The sequence below is a fragment of the Tripterygium wilfordii genome, chromosome 10 (genome assembly GCF_013401445.1).
Source record: "Tripterygium wilfordii isolate XIE 37 chromosome 10, ASM1340144v1, whole genome shotgun sequence".
Taxonomy (NCBI): Eukaryota; Viridiplantae; Streptophyta; class Magnoliopsida; order Celastrales; family Celastraceae; genus Tripterygium; species Tripterygium wilfordii.
In genome coordinates, this window is record NC_052241.1 from 1,816,931 (window position 1) to 1,839,511 (window position 22,581).

The 22,581-nt window shown below is 37.9% G+C and overlaps 5 protein-coding genes across 8 annotated transcripts; 3 read left to right on the forward strand and 2 right to left on the reverse strand.

Annotated features, from left to right (window-relative positions):
• Nucleotides 1-1,021: 1,021 nt before the first annotated feature.
• Nucleotides 1,022-4,339, reverse strand: LOC120007985 (UV-B-induced protein At3g17800, chloroplastic-like). Its single transcript, XM_038858480.1, has 2 exons — nt 3,900-4,339; nt 1,022-2,052 (listed from the first exon to the last, which is right to left on the reverse strand). The coding sequence occupies exons 1-2, from the start codon at nt 4,262-4,264 to the stop codon at nt 1,248-1,250; spliced, it is 1,170 nt and encodes a 389-aa protein (XP_038714408.1). The 5' UTR covers nt 4,265-4,339; the 3' UTR covers nt 1,022-1,247.
• A 1,442-nt stretch (nt 4,340-5,781) lies between these two features.
• Nucleotides 5,782-8,208, reverse strand: LOC120007038. Of its 2 annotated transcripts, none has more exons than XM_038857198.1 (4): nt 8,152-8,208; nt 7,157-7,219; nt 6,813-6,943; nt 5,782-6,658 (listed from the first exon to the last, which is right to left on the reverse strand). In XM_038857198.1, exons 2-4 carry the CDS (start codon nt 7,200-7,202, stop codon nt 5,912-5,914), a joined length of 924 nt encoding a protein of 307 aa, XP_038713126.1. In that variant the 5' UTR covers nt 7,203-7,219; nt 8,152-8,208; the 3' UTR covers nt 5,782-5,911. The 2 variants fall into 2 exon arrangements, with proteins under 2 accessions (XP_038713126.1, XP_038713125.1); XM_038857197.1 differs by lacking the exon at nt 8,152-8,208 and adding an exon at nt 7,480-7,567.
• A 4,601-nt stretch (nt 8,209-12,809) lies between these two features.
• Nucleotides 12,810-14,821, forward strand: LOC120007207 (pentatricopeptide repeat-containing protein At3g25210, mitochondrial-like). 3 transcript variants are annotated; one of them, XM_038857410.1, is made up of 2 exons: nt 12,810-14,539; nt 14,625-14,821. In XM_038857410.1, exon 1 carries the CDS (start codon nt 12,905-12,907, stop codon nt 14,108-14,110), a length of 1,206 nt encoding a protein of 401 aa, XP_038713338.1. In that variant the 5' UTR covers nt 12,810-12,904; the 3' UTR covers nt 14,111-14,539; nt 14,625-14,821. The 3 variants fall into 3 exon arrangements, with proteins under 3 accessions (XP_038713338.1, XP_038713337.1, XP_038713339.1); XM_038857409.1 differs by having other exon boundaries at nt 12,810-14,516; XM_038857411.1 differs by having other exon boundaries at nt 12,810-13,770; nt 13,834-14,821.
• Nucleotides 14,822-16,032: 1,211 nt separating this feature from the next.
• On the forward strand, nt 16,033-16,719 carry LOC120008036 (F-box/LRR-repeat protein At3g58900-like). The gene is made up of 3 exons (XM_038858541.1): nt 16,033-16,364; nt 16,444-16,518; nt 16,572-16,719. The coding sequence occupies exons 1-3, from the start codon at nt 16,033-16,035 to the stop codon at nt 16,717-16,719; spliced, it is 555 nt and encodes a 184-aa protein (XP_038714469.1).
• A 1,359-nt stretch (nt 16,720-18,078) lies between these two features.
• On the forward strand, nt 18,079-20,498 carry LOC120007208 (40S ribosomal protein S8-like). The gene is made up of 5 exons (XM_038857412.1): nt 18,079-18,201; nt 18,333-18,405; nt 19,060-19,390; nt 19,873-20,042; nt 20,144-20,498. Exons 1-5 carry the CDS (start codon nt 18,198-18,200, stop codon nt 20,229-20,231), a joined length of 666 nt encoding a protein of 221 aa, XP_038713340.1. The 5' UTR covers nt 18,079-18,197; the 3' UTR covers nt 20,232-20,498.
• Nucleotides 20,499-22,581: the final 2,083 nt, after the last annotated feature.

A 22,581-nucleotide genomic window follows, 5' to 3' on the forward strand; every position in this document is an offset into this window, starting at 1 on the left:
CAGAACGCAAACCATTTGAAGATAGTGGCATCAACTTAGAATCGAACTCCCGACCTCAACGAGATTTTTTACTACCCAAGTCCGGAGAGAGAACGACTCATGACGCAAACTGCTTGAAAATAGTGGCGTCAGCTTAGAACCAAACTCCCGACCTCATCGACATTTTCCGGAGAGCTTGAAAATAGTCGAACTCCTGACCTCGTCTAGATTTCCGAGAGAGATAATCACTCAGGACAAAAACTACTTGGAAATAGTGGCACCAGCTTAGAATCGAACTCTGACCTCGGTAAGATTTTTTACTCCCTAAGTCTGGAGAGATAACCAGTTAGACTATCGTCAAGTGGTTATGGAAAAAATAAATCATGCGGTTTATTTCAACTGATTGATTAGGACTAAGAGGACGTGGAGATTAATCATATGCCGACTTGGTCATTTTTAAGTATTTTTCAAGTCAACGGTTACTGTTATACAGCTCAACTATCTGATGTCCTCTGTATGCTTACTGGGATGCGATAATGAAATTACTAGTCAGAGGGAACATCTGAGTTTTTAAGGTTAAAGGGGAGTTTAATTAAAGGGAAACCAATTGTTTTCACTGCAAGTTGTTGTGGCTGGTGGATTTATATCTTTCTTTACATAACAAGCTCTGGAATACCTTGAATAGAATATTTATCTGGGTTTTCAACAAATCCGAAAATGCAAAACATTATGAAGATTCGTCCGACAAGCAACAACTTAGATTTGAACTCCCAACCTAGGACGAGATTCTTTATGCCCTAAGTCCGGAGAGATAACCAGTTAAACTATCGTCAAGTGGTTAGATGATCCCTGCTTGTTTGTGGTTTGTGACGCAAGATTTATTTCCATCAACAGTCAACATATCCATAAACAGAAACATCATTACCAGCAACAAGATTTATTTCTCAAACCTAATTACTTGCTTGCATGATTTGAAAAGGCCAGGCATATCAAGATTCAAGACAACAATTTAGAGAAGAAAATGGAACAAATTAGACAAATCTGCAAGCTGAAGTCTCACGAAAGAAAATCTATAATTCCACATAATAACAGCAGGATAATTTTATCTGTACATTATTTGTATCATTGATCACTATAGTCTATACATAGAAAAATCACTGAATACTTTCGCCTCGAGTCAAGAAGCATAGAGATATATATATATAGAGAGAGAGTTTTACGCGGCTACTGTGGCACTTCTCCATTTTTAGCATTACTGGACTAGCAAATTAGTTTTCTCCAAGCACATAAACAGCTTCGACGTATTCTTCTGCATCCCAAATAAAAAACCCAAACGCTATAGCCTCCAAAACAAGTCTTTTGAGGCTAGAAAACGAGGTCAAGATCACCTCATCGCTCTCCAAAAAACCAGTCTCCTCATCCCCAAAAAGTGCCCGGGTATGCTTTTGAATCAAATGTACAGCCTCCTTGGATTTCGGATTTGAACATCTTTCCAATGTCTCTGCATCAAACCCCGTTAAGTAGCACCTCAAATCATCCTGTTCAAATTCCTGCCTACGGGACTCCTGACCCACCGGGATAAATTGTTTGTTGCTGCTACTACAATCAAAGAGAGAATTCTTCCATCCATAAAGCCACGTCTTTGAGAAATTGGAGGACCCCCTATGGGAAACAAGATGATCTTGGTGGCCCATGGCTAGACACCTTTCCAGGTGATACTTCATGGAGGCAGACTTCAGGAAGTAACCATATAGGATAGATGCTGTATACAAATGGCCAAGATAGCTCTGTCGAATCCGAGTAATTGCCCAATTGTCTGAGACACTGGAATTTTCTTTCAAGCCAATGAGAATGCTTACATGTTCCCTTACCATATCCAAAACTTCAACGCTATGAATTGACTCCAGCTCCCAATCCTTGGAAGGCAATATCTCTAATCTGCCATTATAGATGCACCTGGATAGCTTTGGAACCAATGGAACCTTGATCTCAGAGAACTTGTGAAAAATCAAAAGATACATAACATCTTCAACCGCAATTTGGCACTCGTTCTCTTTCATTTCTGCAATTCTTCTGGAACTCCGGCATCAAAGATTTTTCAATCAGGCCACAAACCAAAGAATATTCCACAATACAGATATGAGAAGATTTAACTATGATTATGTATGAATTAGAGTAAAATGTAAGAGTAAACCACAACACTGATGGATGGGAAGTGCTATGGTAACGCATGGAATAAAGCATAATAAACAAATAGGCACAGCTAGAACAAACAACTGGTCCTAGTCCAACAACGAAGAATTTCATAATTTCATCAAATTCACATATAAAAATGTACCTTATAAACATCAACTTATAATCTTATCGAATATTGAAGTTACCACATTGATATGGGAAAATAGTGGAAGGGAAATTAAAAAAGGAACAACATTTGCAAACAAAAAAATGCAATTACCAAAGAGAATATAATTCTAAATAGGTATTGCAGTCATACGTGATACACATTGGATTAAACTCACACTTAAGCGTCCCATTCAACAGGTGTTCAAAAGTGGAAGAAAATTATCCAAACATGGGAGTAAAACATATACTCAAGAACAGCCAAAGGCTCAAAAGACTCAACTTGACCTAGTGTTAGCCTACTCCTTAGGACATGAACTAGAGAAAAGTCTCATTTTTGAATCCCCTCCCACGCTAATAATAAAAATGAATTATAAAAAAAAAAGGCCCATCTTAACCTAAGGATGCCTGGTACAATTCAGTAACCTTAATTGACTTTTGGCATAAACAATTGTATTCTAAAATAATATAATATATTTGTTGCTAGCTGACTTCCCTAATTGACCGAAATTATTTAAATGTGCAGTTGCTCTGATCAGAATCTAAACTTTTATTAACAAAGTCCTGGGATAGTAGCAACTATGAACTCAGAGCTTCAAGATTAAACAAAAAGTTGACGAAACAGAAAGTCAATCCAATAAATATTGCTGGAAACGTCCAAATCGTGCTAAACAGGTAAACCAGCATACTCAGAGCAATCATATTCTAGGCTCTATCAAAAAAATCGCACACACGGCAAATAAAAAGCAGCAGTAAGTTTTTATGACCTCTGTTAGCAAGCTAATAAAATCTCCCAATGACTCGGATGCCCTTGACAAGAGCAACAGATTATTTATAGACTTACTTTACATGCACTTCTAACTCAGAGGATATCAGTTCGAGTTTGGTAAAATTTAATTCAATGCATTTTCAACACAAGATGGGATCCACATAAAATGTGTCCCATCTAACCATTCATAGGGATCTTAGAAGAAAACATAAAAGTCTAACCATTAAACCAAGCTCAATTTGTTAAACTCACATATGAACAATCAGTGGGACCTATCAAGGAGTTTATCAAAATAGGCTTCAAGTGCTAACTTGCAATAGATACAAGGCACTTCTCCCATATTGACTTCCACGATAAAAACTAAGAGTGTGTTTGGATTGAGGGATTGGGAGGAAGGGAAGAGAATGGAAATGAATTTCCTCCCAATTCCCTTATTTGGATAGTTTAGGAAAAAAAGAAGGAAAGGAATTTGAAGAGAATTGAGGGGAGATTCATCAAATTTTTACCAAAATATTTCCTTTCCAAAATGGGGCCATTTGAAAGGACAGGAATGTTAAGTTATCTATAAGTTGAAAACATATTTTAGACTTGTACATAAAACAAGTAGTACCCACTCAAGTCATGAAACAATTTGAATCAAATCACAGAAGTCTAGTAAGAATCTATTTTCAGTAGAGATAGCTTGCGATCAGAGGCCTCATCAGTAATCTATTGTGGGCTAATATATCATATACTAAAAGAAGGGAACACAACAACAGAACATACACAGACAATACAGAGACACCAAATAAATCTTTTATTAAACACAAACCTGTGGAGGGACTCTTCATCGGAATCAAGACTAAGAAACATCCTTGCTGAAGCTTCATAACGATCATCCGCCAACAGCTTCAACTCCTCCTTAACCGCAGCACGAAACAACTGACGCTGGTTCTGCAACACTCCAGCTAGAGACTTCCCGACTTCCGAACTCAACTCAAGCGGCGAGTTCAGGCTACCGTTAGTGCTCCGACTGGGCTCACACGGGCTCCGCCCAGCCCGAACCACCAAACTCTTCCCGTATCGAAAATGCCTGATGAGATTGGGCAGTGAAATTGAGGGGGCAAAGCAAGCTTTCACCGCGGATGGTAAGAAGTGGATAGAGTGGGACTGGTGGCGCAAGAAACTGTGGTCCATCAACAGTGTATGGAATTCCTGGAGAAGAAGATAATGATCGAAAACCGAGATTAGTTGGAGAACATGATTGCTTTTATCTATTTTTTAAATATATAAAACCACATCACACAGTGAAATGGATAGGGTTTAAGAGAATAAAAAAAATTAAATATACAGAGAAAAAGATTCAGTGGATTATGCTGAATTTAGTTGCCAGTACAACCTGCCACGTCAGACACAAAATACAATTTTGATTGGGTTTAGGTGGGTGATGTTGACCCTGTTTGGTAGCGGACAAGTGGTAAGTCCAAAAGGAGCTAAATTTGCCGTATCGGTTAACAAAAACATACATTTGATTGTAAAGATTGACCATTGTGTTGGTGATATTCATATCGGTTAAGTGTAAGTCATCGATCGATGTAATTTATATAGGTTATGAACAATTGAGTTGTCGGACCGTGATGGATTCTTATAGGCTTAAAAACTTAAAATTAATCATGCGCTTCTCCACTCGAACCAGAGGAGTAGTTGCCTCTCACTACTTTACCTAGTTTATGTAAGTGTCCTGCCGATACGTTTACCAGTAATTTTCATACCTAATTAACAATAACAAAAATTGAAGACTCAAATCTTGTAAAGAGGGAGAGAGACTGGACTCTGGAGAATTTGCTGAATTACCTTCTTGTTGGGAGAGTTTGCAAGAGCTGCTGGCTTAAGCAGTTTCTTCTCAAAGGAATACTATGGCGCTGCGTTTCAATTCCTCGAAAGCAAAACTGAAATTCAGTATTTGTGGTTTGAACTGATATAAAAGACTCCCTTTAAATAGCGTAATAACATGGAGTACTAAACCTAGTAGATTAAGGATTCCTACTCCTGTAAAGGAATCCATTTTTGTTTGGGAGAACCGTAAAGGAATCCTATTGTCATAAAGAAACCATATACCTACCCGCTTTCACCAAACAATGCTAGAGACCCCTAAAATGTGACCCTCAAAAGTGTTTCAAATCTATGTTACATTACAATAGAATATGGATTAAAAATTTATATGTATGACTCACTTGACATCCAACACTCCATATTAAATGAGATTTTTTTTTGGAGTCTCAAATAATACCCTTCACCAAACACAGATGCCAGTTTGGAAGCTTATCTAGTGATCTCTGCTCTTTTTATTACTAAATATTTATTTACCAATAGTGGACTTCAATTAAAAGTATTTAAGTTAAATAGTATTAAGTACAAATGTTTTTAAAATAAAAATTAAAATAGAGTGAGTGCTGTGTTTTGTGTTTTACTTTGTATTTCTACCGTACACGTGCAGGCTTCAATTAGATATTTAGATGGAGAAGATATTGAAAGCGATACATCTCTCCTTTACCATTAAAAAATCTATCATTTCCTCTTCTTATACATCACAGGGGAATACCACTATAATTAGAGGCGGCAAAATTTTGTCCGATACATAATACAAAGAACCAAGATTTCACGAAGAAATATTCCAACGGATTGGTTTTCGAACTGCCTACCGCGGAAAGACAACCAACTAAACTTTAACCAAGTGGTTAAAACACTACCGATCCGTCCACACTCGAATCACCAAAATGTTGCAACCTAAAAATAGTCGGCATACTAATTTCCAGTACAGAAATGAGAAATATATACAAAATATCAACATCCAAGAGAGATTGACTTTCCATGATGTAGTTGATTTAATTTTTTCAGGACTAGATCAAGTCTTTTCTCATCCTCCTCCTTCTCTGCTAGCATCTTCTTGTGGATCAGGACCAATATTTCAATGAACTTTGGATCATGGATTAGTAACAAAGTTTTATGAGTGTCTTGGTCAATCCCTTCAATTAGCTCTACTCTCTTCTCCATGTCCTTTTTCTCTGCTGCAGATTCCATTTCTTTCTCCAAAGTTGCAGTTTTGGTTGCAATGACATTCCTCTCTGTCGAGATCATCGCTAGCTGCTGTTTCACTTGGCTTCCCACCACTAGGAGTGCTGACCTGATGAACCTGCAGTCAAAACCATCCTCCTCCAATGATTTGATCAACTTTCCTAACGATTCCACATTTGCCAGCGAGATACAATGGTCGAGCGACACTAGCTGCCACAACACACAGACGAATGCCCAATACTGGCTGAACAAGAATTCATGAATCCATTTCTCGGAAACTTGTGAGAGGTTAGGTTCCTGAGGGAACACATTAAAAATGTCGGGATAAAGCTTCTCCATCCACTCTTTCACTGGCATCTCCTCACTTTTCTTTGCTGGCGGTAGTTTAAGTTTGTCTTCCTTCTTCAGCTGCATCAGATATGAATATACTTGTATGGAGCTATATGGATCAATTTGGCAATGTATCTTGTGTTTCTTAGTCATTGGATCAGCCATCATTTTCCTTTGCTCCATAACCTACCCCAAAATCCCAGAAAATTCCCTTAACAAACAACACATGTTCCAATAATATTCATTGACTAGTATGTTCCACCGAGATGATGCTAATTGTAAGTTCAAAAACTAAAGTAAGAATATCACATACTATCAAGCAACACTAATATAGGCTTACTCCAATCGGCAGGTTAAGAGCAACAGAAGGCACAGGCTGCGAACTGACAAGCTTACGTCTTTTGTCAAGACTTTCTGGATCAATTTGATCTTTAAAACTAGGAGGTGAATCTAATGATGAGGAACACCTTCCTGCAAAGGCCAACAGATAGGATGAGAGTAAGGAATAGTAGGTGATACCCCAAGATAGCAAGTAATGTTAAGATCTTGATGAGGCAATAATAGCGTCATCTTTAAAAGGAACAACCTGTAAAAAAAATTTGCTAAAATTTATGGTACAGAACACCTTCGTGCTGTCAACAGAATAATTTAAATTTTGCATGCGTAGATTTTGACAAACCGTACCATTTGAAGAACCAATGTTGTGCTTGCGCTTTCTAAGACTCACCATTGCTAAAACAGATCCTCCTATAACAGCGCAAAAAATGTTGGGTTAATGCACTTCATCTTTATCCTTAATTTCTGTCTTCCAACACTCAAAATGAGAAGGGAAAATCAACAATGATTGATAAGAGTGGAATTAAATCAGGTACAGAATGAATAAACGTTTCTAAATTCAATGTTCAAAACGAACATGAAATGTTGTAGCATTAACAACATACCAACGAAACAAATAAATTATTGCTACTTCAAGATTATAGCCTAGTAATGCCACCATGACAATTAACTGTAATAAGGCATAAAGCCGTCTGTGTATTTCTTCCCCTCCGGCACCCCCTTCCCTTGAACCATAAGACATGCTGCTGCTAGGATTACTCTGAGATTAACACACACACACACACACACAGTATCTAGTATAAATAACATGAATAAGGAAAAAAAAATGAGCCCTTCCAATTACATCAATTAAATGTTTTCCATGCCAATATGATCATTAATATATAGCCACACAATCTAGTCTTATTTTCATCAAATTTTTGCTGCAAATACAAGATTCAATTTGCATCAAAACATATAAACTGCCTTCATTTATAGAGTTTGGAAGAAATCCCAGGAAAAAAAAAAAGTAAACTAAATTTGAATCAGGAAAATGACAGTTTCAAATTCAACACAAAAGAAGCCCTTCTGTCTACTGATGTCAAAATGACCAAAATTGCTGGGCCATTAATTGGTTAGGTTTTCTCTCTCCAGTCTCCTCTCTGACCCAATTAAAAAATAACAAAAATTACCCAAAAGAATAAATCCATAGCCATTTGGTAATGTAAGCATGGAACTTAGAACCAGTGGATGATAATTACATTGATATTTAAACAGAAAAAGCTTCAATCTTTAACCCAAATAGTGAAAGAGATTAAGAGATTAAAAACAGATGTTGCAGCAAATAATTACTGAAAATGCACCTGACTTGAAACTAAACAATACAAGTGAAAAGAACCCAAAAGCAGAAAATATCTATTCCATTTCAAGAGCTCAAGAGATACAGTCGCAGAAGTCAGAACCTGTTAAGAAGATATTTATCTTCGGACCTGAGAGAAGCACAGGGTAGAAATGTGAGGAAACCGAGGAGGCTGGAGGCATAGTGGCGTCGAGGAAATAAACTCGTCGACGAAAGATGTGGATGGGCCGAATTTGAGCCTTGGGCCCAATAAGGATAACTTAATGGGCTTGACCAAATTTAGTAAAGATACGGCCTTTTTAGTAAACCCACCGTAAAGGGAATTTTGTAAAAATGACCTAGTTAAAAAGTCAAACAAGTGAAACGACCTAGTTTTTTCAAAATCGTAGAAATGACCTACTTTAGCTTTTTGTGGACCCAAATACCCCTAAAGTTGAAAATACTCTTTCTTCCACTCACAATACCAGAATACACATAACCCTCCTAACGGCTTTCCTCCTAAGCACCCTATTTCTCATCATCTTCTCTACACTTGAACATTTCTGTCAGAACTTGTTCTATAGAGCTTGGAAAAGCAAGATTGGGTTCTGAGTTATTTGTGATCTTCGTTATCGCAAGTCTAAAGAGAGGTTCTGTTGGCAAACATTTCATACCACTTTTGGCAGGTGAGTACATCTATATTCTGAGTAATTTTGTTCCATACATTTCTCAACTGAATATGAAGTTCTGAACAAACACATTTTCTACTCATAGCATATGTGTAGTCGAGCAAATGTAAATGTAGTCGAGCAAATGTAAATGTAGTCGAGCATTTGTGTTTCTATGGTCGAGCAAACTTGTTTTTGGTCGAGCAAAGGTTTTGATGGTTGAGTTTTTTGAATTGTGGTCGAGCAATTGTTTAATTTGTTGGTCGAGCATATTTTTTTTTTCTCATTTCATACCTACTTACGTTTTTTGTGGTTTTTTGTTATTTTTAGGAATGGCATCTGTTGATTTTGTGATCATTTATGGTGGCCAGTGGGAAATTTGTCGAGGGATTTACAAATACAAAGGTGGGAAAAGCCAAGGTGTAATAGTGTCCGAAGCAATTTCTTTTGTAGAATTTATGGATTTGATATATGAGTTGATTGAAATGGATTGTAGTGTTGGTGAATTGTTGATGAAATTTGCTTATAATACACATTTTGATATGGAATCGATGGTGCTACGCAACGATCGTGACTCGCAGTTCTTTCTTAGGCAAAATGATGATCCTCGAAAACCTGGAACTCCACTTCGTGTAACAATGCATTAGAGAGAGTTTGTTTCTCAAGATGTAAGCTTCGTTCCACCCCAACGGGAACAATTTCATTCACAAGATGTGGGCTTTGTTCCTAATACGCAGCAGCCGTGACATTGTGGCAGTGAATTCCCTTCACATGTTGATTTTGACGACAATCCAATTAGTCCGCAAGTCGGATGCATGGGTTTTAATCAATGTGGTTTCAGCCAATACAATAAAGATAATGTAGGTATTGATGATGGGGCTGATGACTATCAAGAAAATATTGGGTTGATGACTTTCGAATGGATAATAATGGGATTGAAAGTTCGGTACTTCATCGACACCCACCTCCATGTGCGGGCGGTAACTTAGCGGATGAGCCTCTTAGCAACAATAACATTGGCTCAAATTTGCTTGGCACATCAAACTTTGTTGGGAGTAATAGTAGCAATAGTTGTTGGGGTGGTAAAGTTGTGATTGGACAGATTTATTTAGACAAAAAAGAGTTACAAAAATATATTGCTATGTATGCTATGAGCAAGCACTTCCAATTTCACATTATTAAGTAGACCAAAATCTTTTTATGATTTAATGTGCTGCTAACAGATGCGAGTGGCGTATGAGATCGATAAGAGTTAAGGATTCCGAGTTGTTTAAGGTGACGAGGCTTAATGACAATCACAAATACTCTTTGGACTTTATTAATCGAAGTCATAGGCAAGCATTAGGAAAGGTTATTGGAGAATGCATTAAGTCAAAATATAATGGTGTTAGTCGTATTTATCGGGCAAAAGACATAATACAGGATGTGCGGCAGGAATTTGGTGTTAATATTAGCTATGATAAAGCTTGAAGGGCTAGGGAAGCTGCCTTGAAATCAGTGTGAGGGATGCTTGAAGATTCCTTTTCTTACCTGCCATACTATTGTGCCGAGTTAGAGAAGAATAATCTTGGTACAATAACTTATATAGAGTTCGATCACGAGAATAAGTTTAAATATTTCTTCATTACTCTCAATGCTTCGTTATGAGGATTTCGGAGTGCAATGTGACCTGTCATCGCCGTTGATGGTACTCACCTAAAGGGCAAGTACATGGGCACACTCTTTGTTGCCGCTACTCAAGATGGCAACAAGAAAATTTATCTGGTGGCTTTTGGGGTTGGAAATTCGGAGAATAATGCATCTTGGGAATGGTTTTTCTAGAAACTACGAGTTGCACTTGCACTTGAAGATTTCTCAGAACTATTATTGATATCGAATAGACATACAAGTATTGAGAGAGCAGTTTCACCTGTCTTTTTGGAATCTTATCATGGACACTGCATGCACCATATCAAACAGAACATGAAGGCCAAAAAAATTAATGATGTCGTGTTTCTCAAGGCAGCAAAGGCTTACCGTATTTCAGATTTTGAACATCTAATGACACAGATCCGTGGTTTGAAGGTGGCAAGGCACATAAATATCTAGAGGATGCCGGATTAGATAAGTGGTCTCATGTATATTTTCTCGGATATAGGTACAATATACTCACTACCAACATCGCAGAAAGTATGAATGATGTACTATGCAATGTGCGGGGTCTTCCAATAACATTGTTGGTTGAGCAATTGAGATCATTAATTCAAAGGTGGTTTTATGAGCATTGTACAAAAGCGGCATCCATAACATCCCAATTGTGCAAGAATGTTGAGAAAAAAATGACAAAGCAGAATGAAAGGGCTTTGCGTATGTTGGTTGAACTAATAAGTCATATCGAGTTCTATGTACGGGATGGCTTCAGAGATGGCAACAATTGTCATGCGTTCATGCATTGGCTACTTGCCGATTTAGAAATGTCGTTGTACATTCTTTGTGTTCACGGTATTACACCAATGAAGCTATTATGGTGGCTTATGCAGAACCGATATACATAGTAACTCTTGAAAATCAACACATTGCAAAGCTAAGATAGAGTTTTATTGCCGCCAGATATAAGACGATCGAGAGGGAGACCAAGAGAGCGAAGAATACCATCAGCTAGTGAAACAATGGTAGTTAGACTTTGTGAACGACGTAAGCAACATGGACATAATCGTCAAACTTGCAAGGAGCCAATAGCGTTGCATCCAACATCAACAACTTAATAATTTCTATGTAACATAATGTATCTTATATTTCTTGCTTTGATAATAATAACTCTATATTGTCTGTCAAACTAAACTAAATCTATGACTTCATTTTATTCACTTCTCAACAAGTATAAGTATTGAATTGTGCAGGTTTGTGCAGGCTTTTTAGTGAGGAAGTTCGTGCATGTTAACTGGGCAGGTGTGAAAACATATTTACATATACAGTGGAAAAAAAGAAGACATAAAATTTACATATAATCAATTCCTTAAAAACATATTGCTCGACTACAAAAATAGAAGAAAATACATGCTCGACGAGGAAACGAATGCTCGACCTGCAAAGTTGTATATCAAAAAATTGATGCTCAACTAAAGAAAACAAATGCTCAACTATAGAAAACAAATGCTCGACTAAGGAAATAAATGCTCTTGACTACAGAAAACACATGCTCGACTAAGGAAACATATGCTCGACTACAAAAAAAAAAATGCTTTCGACTACAGAAAACACATGCTCGACTAAGGAAACAAATGCTCGACTACAAAAAACATATGCTCGACTATAGAAAACATAAGCTCGACTACATTCTCCACCTCCTCCTCCTTCTCTGGCAACTCCGAAATCTCCAACTCCTTGTTTTGAGGTTCAATCTCATCACTTAGAACCTCATCCTCCACCTCCATGTAATTACCGACTAAATATAACGCTCGACTACAACAATTATGCTATGCTCGACTACAAAGTTAAGAATACTGGAACACACATAATGCCCGACCCCTAAATAAAACTACTCGACTAATGCTCGACCTACACAGAATACTAGACTATATAATGCCAGACCACCTGCATGCAAGCAACACCAAAAACCCGATACTTCACCTACAATGTCACCCAATTAAACAGAGTTTCACCAAAAACCCAAGCCGACCACAGGTATGTAACGGAATGCAAACTTTTTCCGTGTAATACTAAGTTAAAATCGAGCATATAATCTGCAAAAAACTAAGCCAGTAAGATACTGACTTCAGAGGGGGAAAATCCCTTATTTGTTGTCGAAAATTGATGATCGGCGGTTGTCTGGTAATGTCGAGCAATCCGTCGAGCAAAATGGGTTTGAAAGAAATGGGTTTTCGTGGGAAAGGGAAAAGCCAAATGGTGGGTTATGTCTTCGAAGGATAATTTGGTCTTTGCAACAAAAAATTAGGTCATTTATCCGGTTTATAAAAAAACCGGTCATTTCTCTGGTTTGACTTTCTAAGGACGTCATTTTTACAAAATTCCCCACCGTAAACCAGCTCTCCCCAAAACAAGCAAAAACCTGCAACTCTGCGCCTCCAACGATTCTACTCTGTGGAGACGGAGACGGAGACGGAGACGGTGATGAGGTCTGCCAGCCTATATCGCCTGTTTAGTTCCTCTATCAGAAGCCATAACCTTCTTTCTCCTCCATTTTGTTGTCTTTCTTCGCTCCACATAGTTCATGATCCCAAATGTCTCTTCAATTTCCGATCACTCTATCACCGCTCTCTATCTTCCATTTCTCCCGAGAACCCGCAATCCCCGACCGCAGACGAAAACTGTATTCTTCCAATCACTAGAACCCGAACGCGAACCCCCCTAGAGACCCAATTCGAGACATGGATCGAAAAACTCAAACCCGGATTCACCCCACCCGACGTCGACGAAGCAATCTGTGCCCAGTCGGATCCGGATCTCGCTCTCGACATCTTTCGATGGACAGCCCAGCAGCGCGGATACAAGCATAACCACTTGACTTACCTGACCATGATCAAGACTATGATCAACGGCCGGCGGTACCGCCAAGCCGAGACACTGGTCGAGGAGGTCCTCGCGGGGGCTTGTGAGATGAGTGTCCCTCTATATAACTCCATAATACGCTTCTGTTGCGGCCGGAAGATGATGTTCAATCGGGCCTTCGATGTCTACAAAAAGATGTTCAGGTCAGATGATTGTAAACCCACTCTCGAGACTTACACTCTACTCCTAAATTCACTGCTTAGGAGATTCAATAAATTGAATGTATGTTACGTCTATTTGCACGCGGTGAAGTCACTCAATAAGCAAATGAAAGCTTCCGGTGTCATACCGGACACATTTGTGTTGAATATGATAATCAAAGCGTATGCTAAGTGTTTGGAGGTTGATGAGGCGATTAGGATTTATCGTGAAATGGGTTTGTATGGTTGTGAACCGAATGAGTATACGTTTGGGTATATAGCTAAAGGGTTGTGTGAGAAAGGGAGGGTGGGGCAGGGTTTAGGGTTTCATAAGGAAATGAGGGCTAAAGGAATGGTGCCCAGTGGTAGTACTTTTATGGTTTTGATTTGCAGTTTGGCAATGGAGAGGAGGTTTGAGGATGCAATTGAGGTTTTGTTGGACATGGTGGGGAATTCTCTGCAACCGGATTTGTTAACCTATAAGACCGTTTTGGAGGGGATGTGCAGGGAAGGTAGAGGTAGTGAAGCTCTGGAATTGCTTGAGGAATTGAAAAAGAAAGATCGTTCAATGGGAGAGAAGAGTTTTAAGATCTTGTTGAACTGTTTGCATTTTCTGAATCAAGACTAGGTTCGGGTACTCTTCATTCGATTGATTAATAAATTCCTTTGTGGGAGAGCTCAGGGGCTGAGCAAGCATTTAGATCCTGCTGATTCGGTTGTGAGGTAAACCATAAGAGCTGCTGCTATTTATTTGATTGGATACATTGTTTTGAACATTGTCAGAGAATCTCTCCGGAGATGGAATCACATTCTTACATTCGTTGAGACCAAAGGAGTGGTTTACCGCTGGGAGAGCAATCAGAAATTGATTTTCCAGACCTGAAGGATGAGAAATAGGGTAGGAATAGGCAGGGGTAATTGGTGACCTCTATTTGGTCCTCAGGCTCGGCTCACTTGGGAACACCTCATTGCTACTGAGGATCATTATCGGATTCATGCATGGATACAATGACAAATCTACAACAGTAGATACAGTAATACTCTACAATGCAGATTGGTGAATTGATTATCTCATAATCCATTGAAACGCATTTTCGCATCCTTGTTGGTTACATGACTTTCTTTTTGCTCCCCTGTTGCAGTTTCAAACATTCAGTTCGACACATTAGAGGACATTCTCCCTTGTGAGTGATGAGGGTTTTGATCAAACATTCTCCCTTGTCAGACATCCCTTCGCAAGTATTATATATGTGGCTTTTCTTCGGTGAAGATAATGAATTTATATAGATATGTAGCTTGAAATTAAGTAACATCTCTTTACATGGTTGATTTTATTGTCTCAAGATGTTTTCAATTTTCACCTTGTACTTCCAACTTACTTTGAGGTGTAATACGGGCCAAGGGCCTGTTGGCTCGGAATGACCCGGCCCGTTGACCAAGGCCATGCTAGGCCCGAAATGATATTTGTTACGGGCTGGGCTGAAGTTTTCAACCCACCCCCGATTTTTTTTAAAGAAACAAAATTATTACATAGGAGAGGAGAATAAGTATCCCTTAATGATTAGTACGTATGTTCTACTGTTCTATATATTGAGGTCTCAAGTTCAACACCCGAAACTAATTATTATTCTACCTAGAAACGAAAGAGAGAATGAAGACATAAATAAATTTATTCTTTAAATTACAATAATTTTAGGGGTGTCAAAATTTTAAAAAAAAAAAGTATGGTCGGTTTTCATTTTTATAAAAATAACTGTTTGATTAAAACTGAATCTACAGAATTAAATTATATTTATATAATAAATATTATAATTATAATTATATAATTTAAGTATAAATACAATATAAATAATCTACTATTGGATTTATGTATAAATATATTATAAATAATCTACTATTATCTTGATTTTTGATTTTTGATTTTTGATTTTAGGGCAATCCTAAAAGACTAAAATCAAGATCGTAAATTACCATCTCTAAATAAAATTTCAAAAGAACAAAATCTGATTTTGACTTTTGTGCGTTGGACTCGCATTCACATCACAAGGCCCAGGCCCATGAATTGTAAATTGCATCCTATAACAGGCCATGTCTATTGGCGAACAATTCGCCGCGGGATCAAAGTTCGAAGCTTCACGGAATCTCTAGCTAGTTTAGGGTTCTGTCTCGACGTCTCTGTCACAAGTTCAAAGCTTTTTGGTATGTCTCGCTATTTTTCTTCTATTTGGCAATTTCAAGTGGCACATCGCACTGCTTCTACACATCTTATTGACTATATATTCTTTGCAGATAATAATATTCAGCTATACAAACAATGTTTAAGCTGATAATGGGAAGAAGAAAAAGGCCATGCAGATCTTTCCATGTAAAGAAACACAAGGTGGCTTTCATAACTCTGCTTCAAATTGCATTAATTACTGTGTTCATCTTGAATTTAATCCTGTTTTTCTTATTGGGTTTATGTTATTTTAGAGAAAGAAAGAAAATAATGTAGAGGATGATAAGATTAGTGAACTGCCCGATGGCGTTCTGGTGTTCATACTATCTTTCATGACAGTGAAAGAAGCAGCAAGGACCAGTGTCCTTTCACGTCGGTGGCGTAAAGTGTGGGCTTTTATTCCCTCCTTGAACTTTGACACTCCACATAAGCTAGACGCGGAAGTATCAATACAAGTAAACCGGAGAACAATAAGATTGGTTAATGCTGAAAGACTTAGACATGTAAATTGGATAAATCGTGTCTTGGAGTCATATCAGGGTTCTACTATTGATGAATTCAGGGTTCGATTTGATTTGAATGAAGATCATAAACGTGATCTCGATAGATGGGTGAACTTTGCAAGTGAAAAGAAAGTCAAAGAGTTTGTGATGGACTTACAGATGTTTGTACACCTTCCCTCTATTCTGCAACAGTGTAGGAAGATTGCCTACTCATCTAATTGTGGGGTTTCCTGATTTTAGTTCCCTGAGAACTCTCCAGCTAAAAGAAGTAAATGTGAGTGGAGATGGTATTGAATACTTGTTATCTTCTTGCCGGTATCCTTAAAAGTTATGTGTAATAGGTTCTGATTCTCTTGTTGATCTTAAAGTTGCTGGTCAATCACTTTGCTCGAAGCACTTGAAGATAAAGCGTTGCATGCATTTGAAAAGCATATATATTTCCGCGACAAATCTGTTGTCATTCATATATTCTTGTCGACCTCAAGTCTCTTTTGGGAATGTCCCCAACCTTGTTGAATTATATTGTGGGGATTTATATGGTGAATATATTATGCGAAACTTCTTACAGCTTCGAAATTTTGCCTTTCAACTAGAGACACTTACGCTGCATGTATTTCATGTCCAGGTATATAAGCACCTTAAACTATATATGCCTAATGATATATATACTCTTTCCTATATATATGTTGATTGAAAGATTTCTACTCATTTGTGTTTTTCTTGTTCATGTCTGGTGTTGTTATTTAGGAAAGTACAGTTCTCTACTTTCCTGTGTTGACACTTCAAGAATTTGAAATTGTTGGTTCAGTCAAATGATGAAGAGAGACTTCTTGCTTTAGCTCCTCCCTTGATAGAGGCATCTCCTTCCTTGCATAGATTTGTACTAATGGTGAGTGTTACTGTTATAGTTTTTTCTTTAAAAATATACTTAGTAACTATCTCACTTAAAGCAAGCAAGCAAGCTATAACTTTTAGTTTGTTCTTGATGCAGTTAGTATCTAATGAGCTTGATCACAGCGCAAGGAGAAGTGTAGAAAAGGCCCCAAAACGTCCTCACCAATGTCTTAAAGTGGTGGAACTTGCTGGCTTTGTGGGGCGCGCAACGGACATCGAAATGATCACATATTTGATTGAGAATGCTGTCATGCTCGAGGAAATTATCATTGATCCTGTATACAAATATATGTTACTACCATATGAGGGGAGGCCATTGACACACATCTTTGCGGAGCGGATAAAGGCTGCTGGTGAAATTGCAGTGCAGCTCAAATCTAAATTTCCCAAGTTAGTGCTTCGTAATTGTTCATTTTCTTAGCTACATATTTCATCATCTTAATCTTTCATTTTGGGATATTTATTATTTACCTGCACAGTGTTATTAATGTTTTGTTTTGCTCTTTTTTTCATCCAGTGATTGTTGGACTGAGATGGAAAATCTTTCATTTTTGGGATATTTACTTAAATAAATGCACACTACTGTGCATATTTTGTTTTTACTCTTTTTTATACAGTGATTATTGATTGTTATTCAGGAATGAATTGGTCGAGCTTATAGATAATTTCTCTTTGTTCCTGAAAATCCCTAGTAAGACTATTTGTTATGCTTTACATTGGAATCGAATATTGAACGCACATATGTCTAACATAATTTATTATCAATCGAGTCACTTCTCGTTGGTCGGGGATTATTAAATAATAATTTTTTAACCTTTCAATAATAAATTTTTTACAAGCTTTTACATATTTCAGCATTTTATACCATCTTTTAATACTCTTGATTATTAAAATTTATTTAATAAAAAAGCAATGGGCCAATAAACAAGACCGAATGGGCCTAATTCATTAGATCATGCAATGACGTGAATACCCTCAACGCTCGCGAACAACGTTGAGATCCTTCGTATAAATAACAAGGGCACAACTAGGGTTTTGAGAAACTGCGTGCAGCGTGCGGAGGAGAGGGAAGGAGGCTTCGCTTTAGGAGCTCAGCCAAGATGGGTAAAGCTCGACAAATCTATATCCTAATATGATCCGAGCGTTATCATCTGATGATTAGAATGCAAACAGTTGTAATCAATTTCTCCATGTCCTCGATATCTTCTAACGATGGATTTGGCATCGTTTTTCAGGTATTTCCAGGGACTCCATGCACAAGAGGCGTAGCACCGGTGGTAAGAAGAAAGCCTGGAGGAAGAAGCGAAAGTACTATCTCCTTCTCTCACTTTTGTATTTCACATCTGTGCTCAGTTTCAATGATACTCTTGCATTCTCATTACCTAGCGGCTAAGTGAATCTTTAGCAACCTTAGACATACATCCAATCTTGGCATTTGGCATGACAATAACTAGTGTATATTAATGTATATCCATGTTAAGCCTGGTCGATTGGATTTTGTTTTGAATGTCTGCAAGCATGGCCAAGTTATGAGTTTTATATCTGATTTAATTCTCTGTTCTCTAGACGACGGTTCATTGTTATGCTTTCATTTTTTTTCTCCTTCTCTGAATAGCTGAAATCACGAGATATATTCACTTTTGAGTAAAAACGAACAATTTAGATTAATCTTTTCCCGTCTTCTTTTTGCTGGTATCAATGTGTCACGTCGATTTGAAAATACGTAGAAATGCCTGTGAATTGATGGCTCCATTTATCTGTTGAGTCTTATGTATAATTTAGTTATTATTGTTTATGCATGTCTTCAATTGAGGTGTCAACTATATTACAGATTTTATTTTTCTTTACATTTCTCTGGATATATCTTTCATTCTGTTCATTGTTTGGATGATTTTCAACGATCTATATTAGGTTAGGCATAATCTTTACTTATGGATATCAAATTTGGGCTGCTTTATTCAGGTATGAGCTTGGTCGGCAGTCTGCAAATACTAAGCTCTCAAGCAACAAGACAGTCAGGAGAGTTCGTGTAAGAGGAGGCAATGTGAAGTGGAGGGCCCTGAGGTTGGACACTGGGAATTATTCTTGGGGCAGTGAAGCTGTTACCCGCAAGACTCGTATTCTTGATGTGGTTTACAATGCCTCAAACAATGAGCTTGTTAGGACACAAACTCTGGTCAAGAGTGCAATTGTCCAAGTGGATGCGGCTCCATTTAAGCAATGGTACCTTCAGCACTATGGTGTTGACATTGGTCGAAAGAAAAGGTTGGCAGCAAAGAAAGAAACAACAGAGGTATGCCATTTGCGTGATACTTAAGTTTTTCTTATTCTTTAGTGACCAACTAAAGAAGCTGGCAGCAGTAAGGGTGGAAAACATAAGAATTGTCGCTGACATCCTGTTATGGTCCTCTTTTTTGTTGACCATCATGTTGTCATCATGTGCTTCTACATCACTGCATGTGTCTCTCTAATCTTATATTTATTCTTCTAAAAAAATTGTATTTATTCTGTTATTTTTTTTTAGAAATATTCACCTATTCCTGTATTTGCCTTTGTGCTTGGTACGAGTCAAACTGGTTCATGGTGTTCTTCTAAGTTAGGATTGGTTTCTCACTGCTTAATGTTTAAATTTTTGTCTAACATATGCAAATCATGCGAAAATGAGCAATGCCAAACTAACCTGGAGTCTCTAATGTTAATAGCAGAGAAACCTCCCCTAAATCCTCCATTAATAATTCTTTTATCATCTTTTAATTTCATGGTGATCAATCATAGGAGGGAGAAACTGTGTCCGAGGAAACTAAGAAGAGCAACCATGTCGTTAGGAAGCTTGAAAAACGCCAAAAGGATCGTAAACTTGATTCCCACATTGAAGAGCAATTTGGTGCTGGTAGATTGATGGCATGTATTTCATCCCGTCCAGGTCAATGTGGCAGAGCTGATGGGTAAGCATGCATTACATTCGATTTATGGTTGTTGAAAGTTGAATCAATTTTTTGTCACAAATATCTGCTAAGGATGTTTTCTTGAACACTTGTATGAATAGGTACATATTGGAGGGTAAGGAACTGGAATTCTATATGAAGAAGCTTCAGAGGAAGAAAGGCAAGGGTAGCACTGGTGCTACAGCTTAAGTTTCTTCATCTCGCAGTAATCCCCTATCCGACTCCTGTTTCGGTTTTGGTTTTTAGCTTATGTTAATGAGGTTGTGATGTAATGCATTTGGGGATTTTTTCTCATTTTCTTTTGTTCTGGTGGTTAGTTTTATCAGCTGTGATTCTATTGCCTATATGGAATGAACTTTAGGACACAGTTGTCTTTCTCTCATAAGTTGATTGTGCGAGCCAACAATCCGGAAAGTAGAAAGGTCATATATGGACGTTGTTTATACGCATGGTTTACGACATCTGTAATGCTTGGAGCTAATAATGGGCCGAGGAAAATGGTGACCCTAGGCCCTAGATCGATTGGCACGCTTGGTTATAAATGACTTGATGGCAAAAGTCACCTGTAAATCGTAAAATACGAAAATGGCCGCCACGCTAAATCAAGCATGTAAGACTTATTTTTCTTGTGGATCCCGGGCTTCGATGTTTTTATTTTTCGTCCGTTCTTGATGTGCCTGGCTCGTGTTAAGCTCATTAGTCTCTCGGCCCGTTAAGACATTACTATGGACTGGGCTAGTTATCAATTTGTGCCATGAGCTACTCGCGGGTAACTTGTTAAAGACTCGGCTTTAACAGTTTAACTTTGTACATTTAATTAATAAACGATAGAACTCAGAGCCTCTTCCACTTATCTAACCCTACCAGTTCTGGGTGGATACCCTGCCAGTCGGTGCATGCTGTGCATCAGTAGATGGTGATAAACTTGTTGGTTGGCATTTTTGGGACAAGAGCAGTTGCCCTCGCACCTGTGGTAATCCTCATGGAAATAATTCATTTTGGATTGAACCCACATGGAGTCGACCTTCAGCAGATCTAAAATGGTCTACCACTGAATTTTAGTCTTGTGTTGTTGGAGACTGTAGTATTGATTAGCTTCTAATTTATTTATTTATTTTTATTTGTGTTACAAGAACCGAAGAACGCTTATAAATATTGATCAAAGTAGAGCCTTTATTTATTGTTAATGGAATATGATTGAAATATGAATCCTAAGGCTAGTTGGAATTTTGTTGTCTTTAAATTCCTTGGAAATGTAAATGTTTGTCGACCATTAGGTTTTACCATATGATGGATCCAGTGCATTTTGACATTATTTGCTTCTACTCTGAGTCTTGTGATGGAGCAATAGCTCTTTAGCAATCCTTGTTTGAATATTGATGAAGGAAGGATATGCTTGTGAGATTTTTCTCTTTCGTTGATTGATGAAAACTAATTTTCTTCATATATATAGCCAATATTTGTGCATCATCGTTGAACCTTAACAACTTCCCTGTATTGTAAATGTAAATAAATAGTACCCTTAATGCACCCACTAGGGCTTCATTCATTAACAATTGCTGGGCCATCCTTGGGAAAAGGCTGGCTAATTAGGGAAATAAAGGCTGGCTAATTAGGGACATAACTCAAGGCACAAGGCCTCTCTAACACAACCCCTACGAACACGACGCTAGCACACACTCAACGAAAGAAATTATGAAACAACGGACACACACCCACACGAGAAACAACGAAATAAGGAACGCTCTATCTTCAGGTCTCGTCTTCGTCTTTGTCAGTGGAGCACACCTCAAAATTAACGGGCTCCAGCTGAAATTCACTGCTTAAAACATTTAAAAAAAAAAAGAGTTAAACAATTTGCAATGCACAAATTCTTAAAACAAAAAAGGCTAATTAAATGAAACCAAACCACCTCCATGTTAAGTTGTTGTCACTATCAACCATGTCATGAAGCTCCCCATCATATAGATGCTGAGTAAGTCCACCTCTCATCTAAAAGAGTTAGTACTTATTTATTTTTCAATCTTAAACAAAGATCTTTACAAGTATTATATACACAGAGTATCAACGTTCATCTGTACAATTTTTAACGTTCGACTGCACAACTCTGACAGAGTAATATTTTAAAGATCGGAGATAAGGACAAACTACAGTATTCTAAATCTATCCGTTGAACAAGGATTTAGTGGCCAACATGGACTTAGTGGCCTTTTACCTTTTTCATGAGTGGCCAACATAGACTTAGTGGCCTTATACTTTTTGCATGAGTTGACTCTTGAAAGATCAGACAAGTTAAGGTTATTCGAAAACTATCCGTTGGACATGGACTTAGTGGGCTTGTACTTCTTGCATGAGTTGGGCTTAGTGTCTTCTCTATCTGACTTGGGTTGTGTTGACTTGGGCTTTGAGGTAGTATTCTCTATACGCCCCCGCAAGATCGAGGTTCCGTCAAGAAGCCCGATCTTGGACCTGAGATGAGTGAAACGGTGACGAGGAAGAGATTTGGTTAGGATGTCTGCTAATTGAGAGTGAGTGTCGA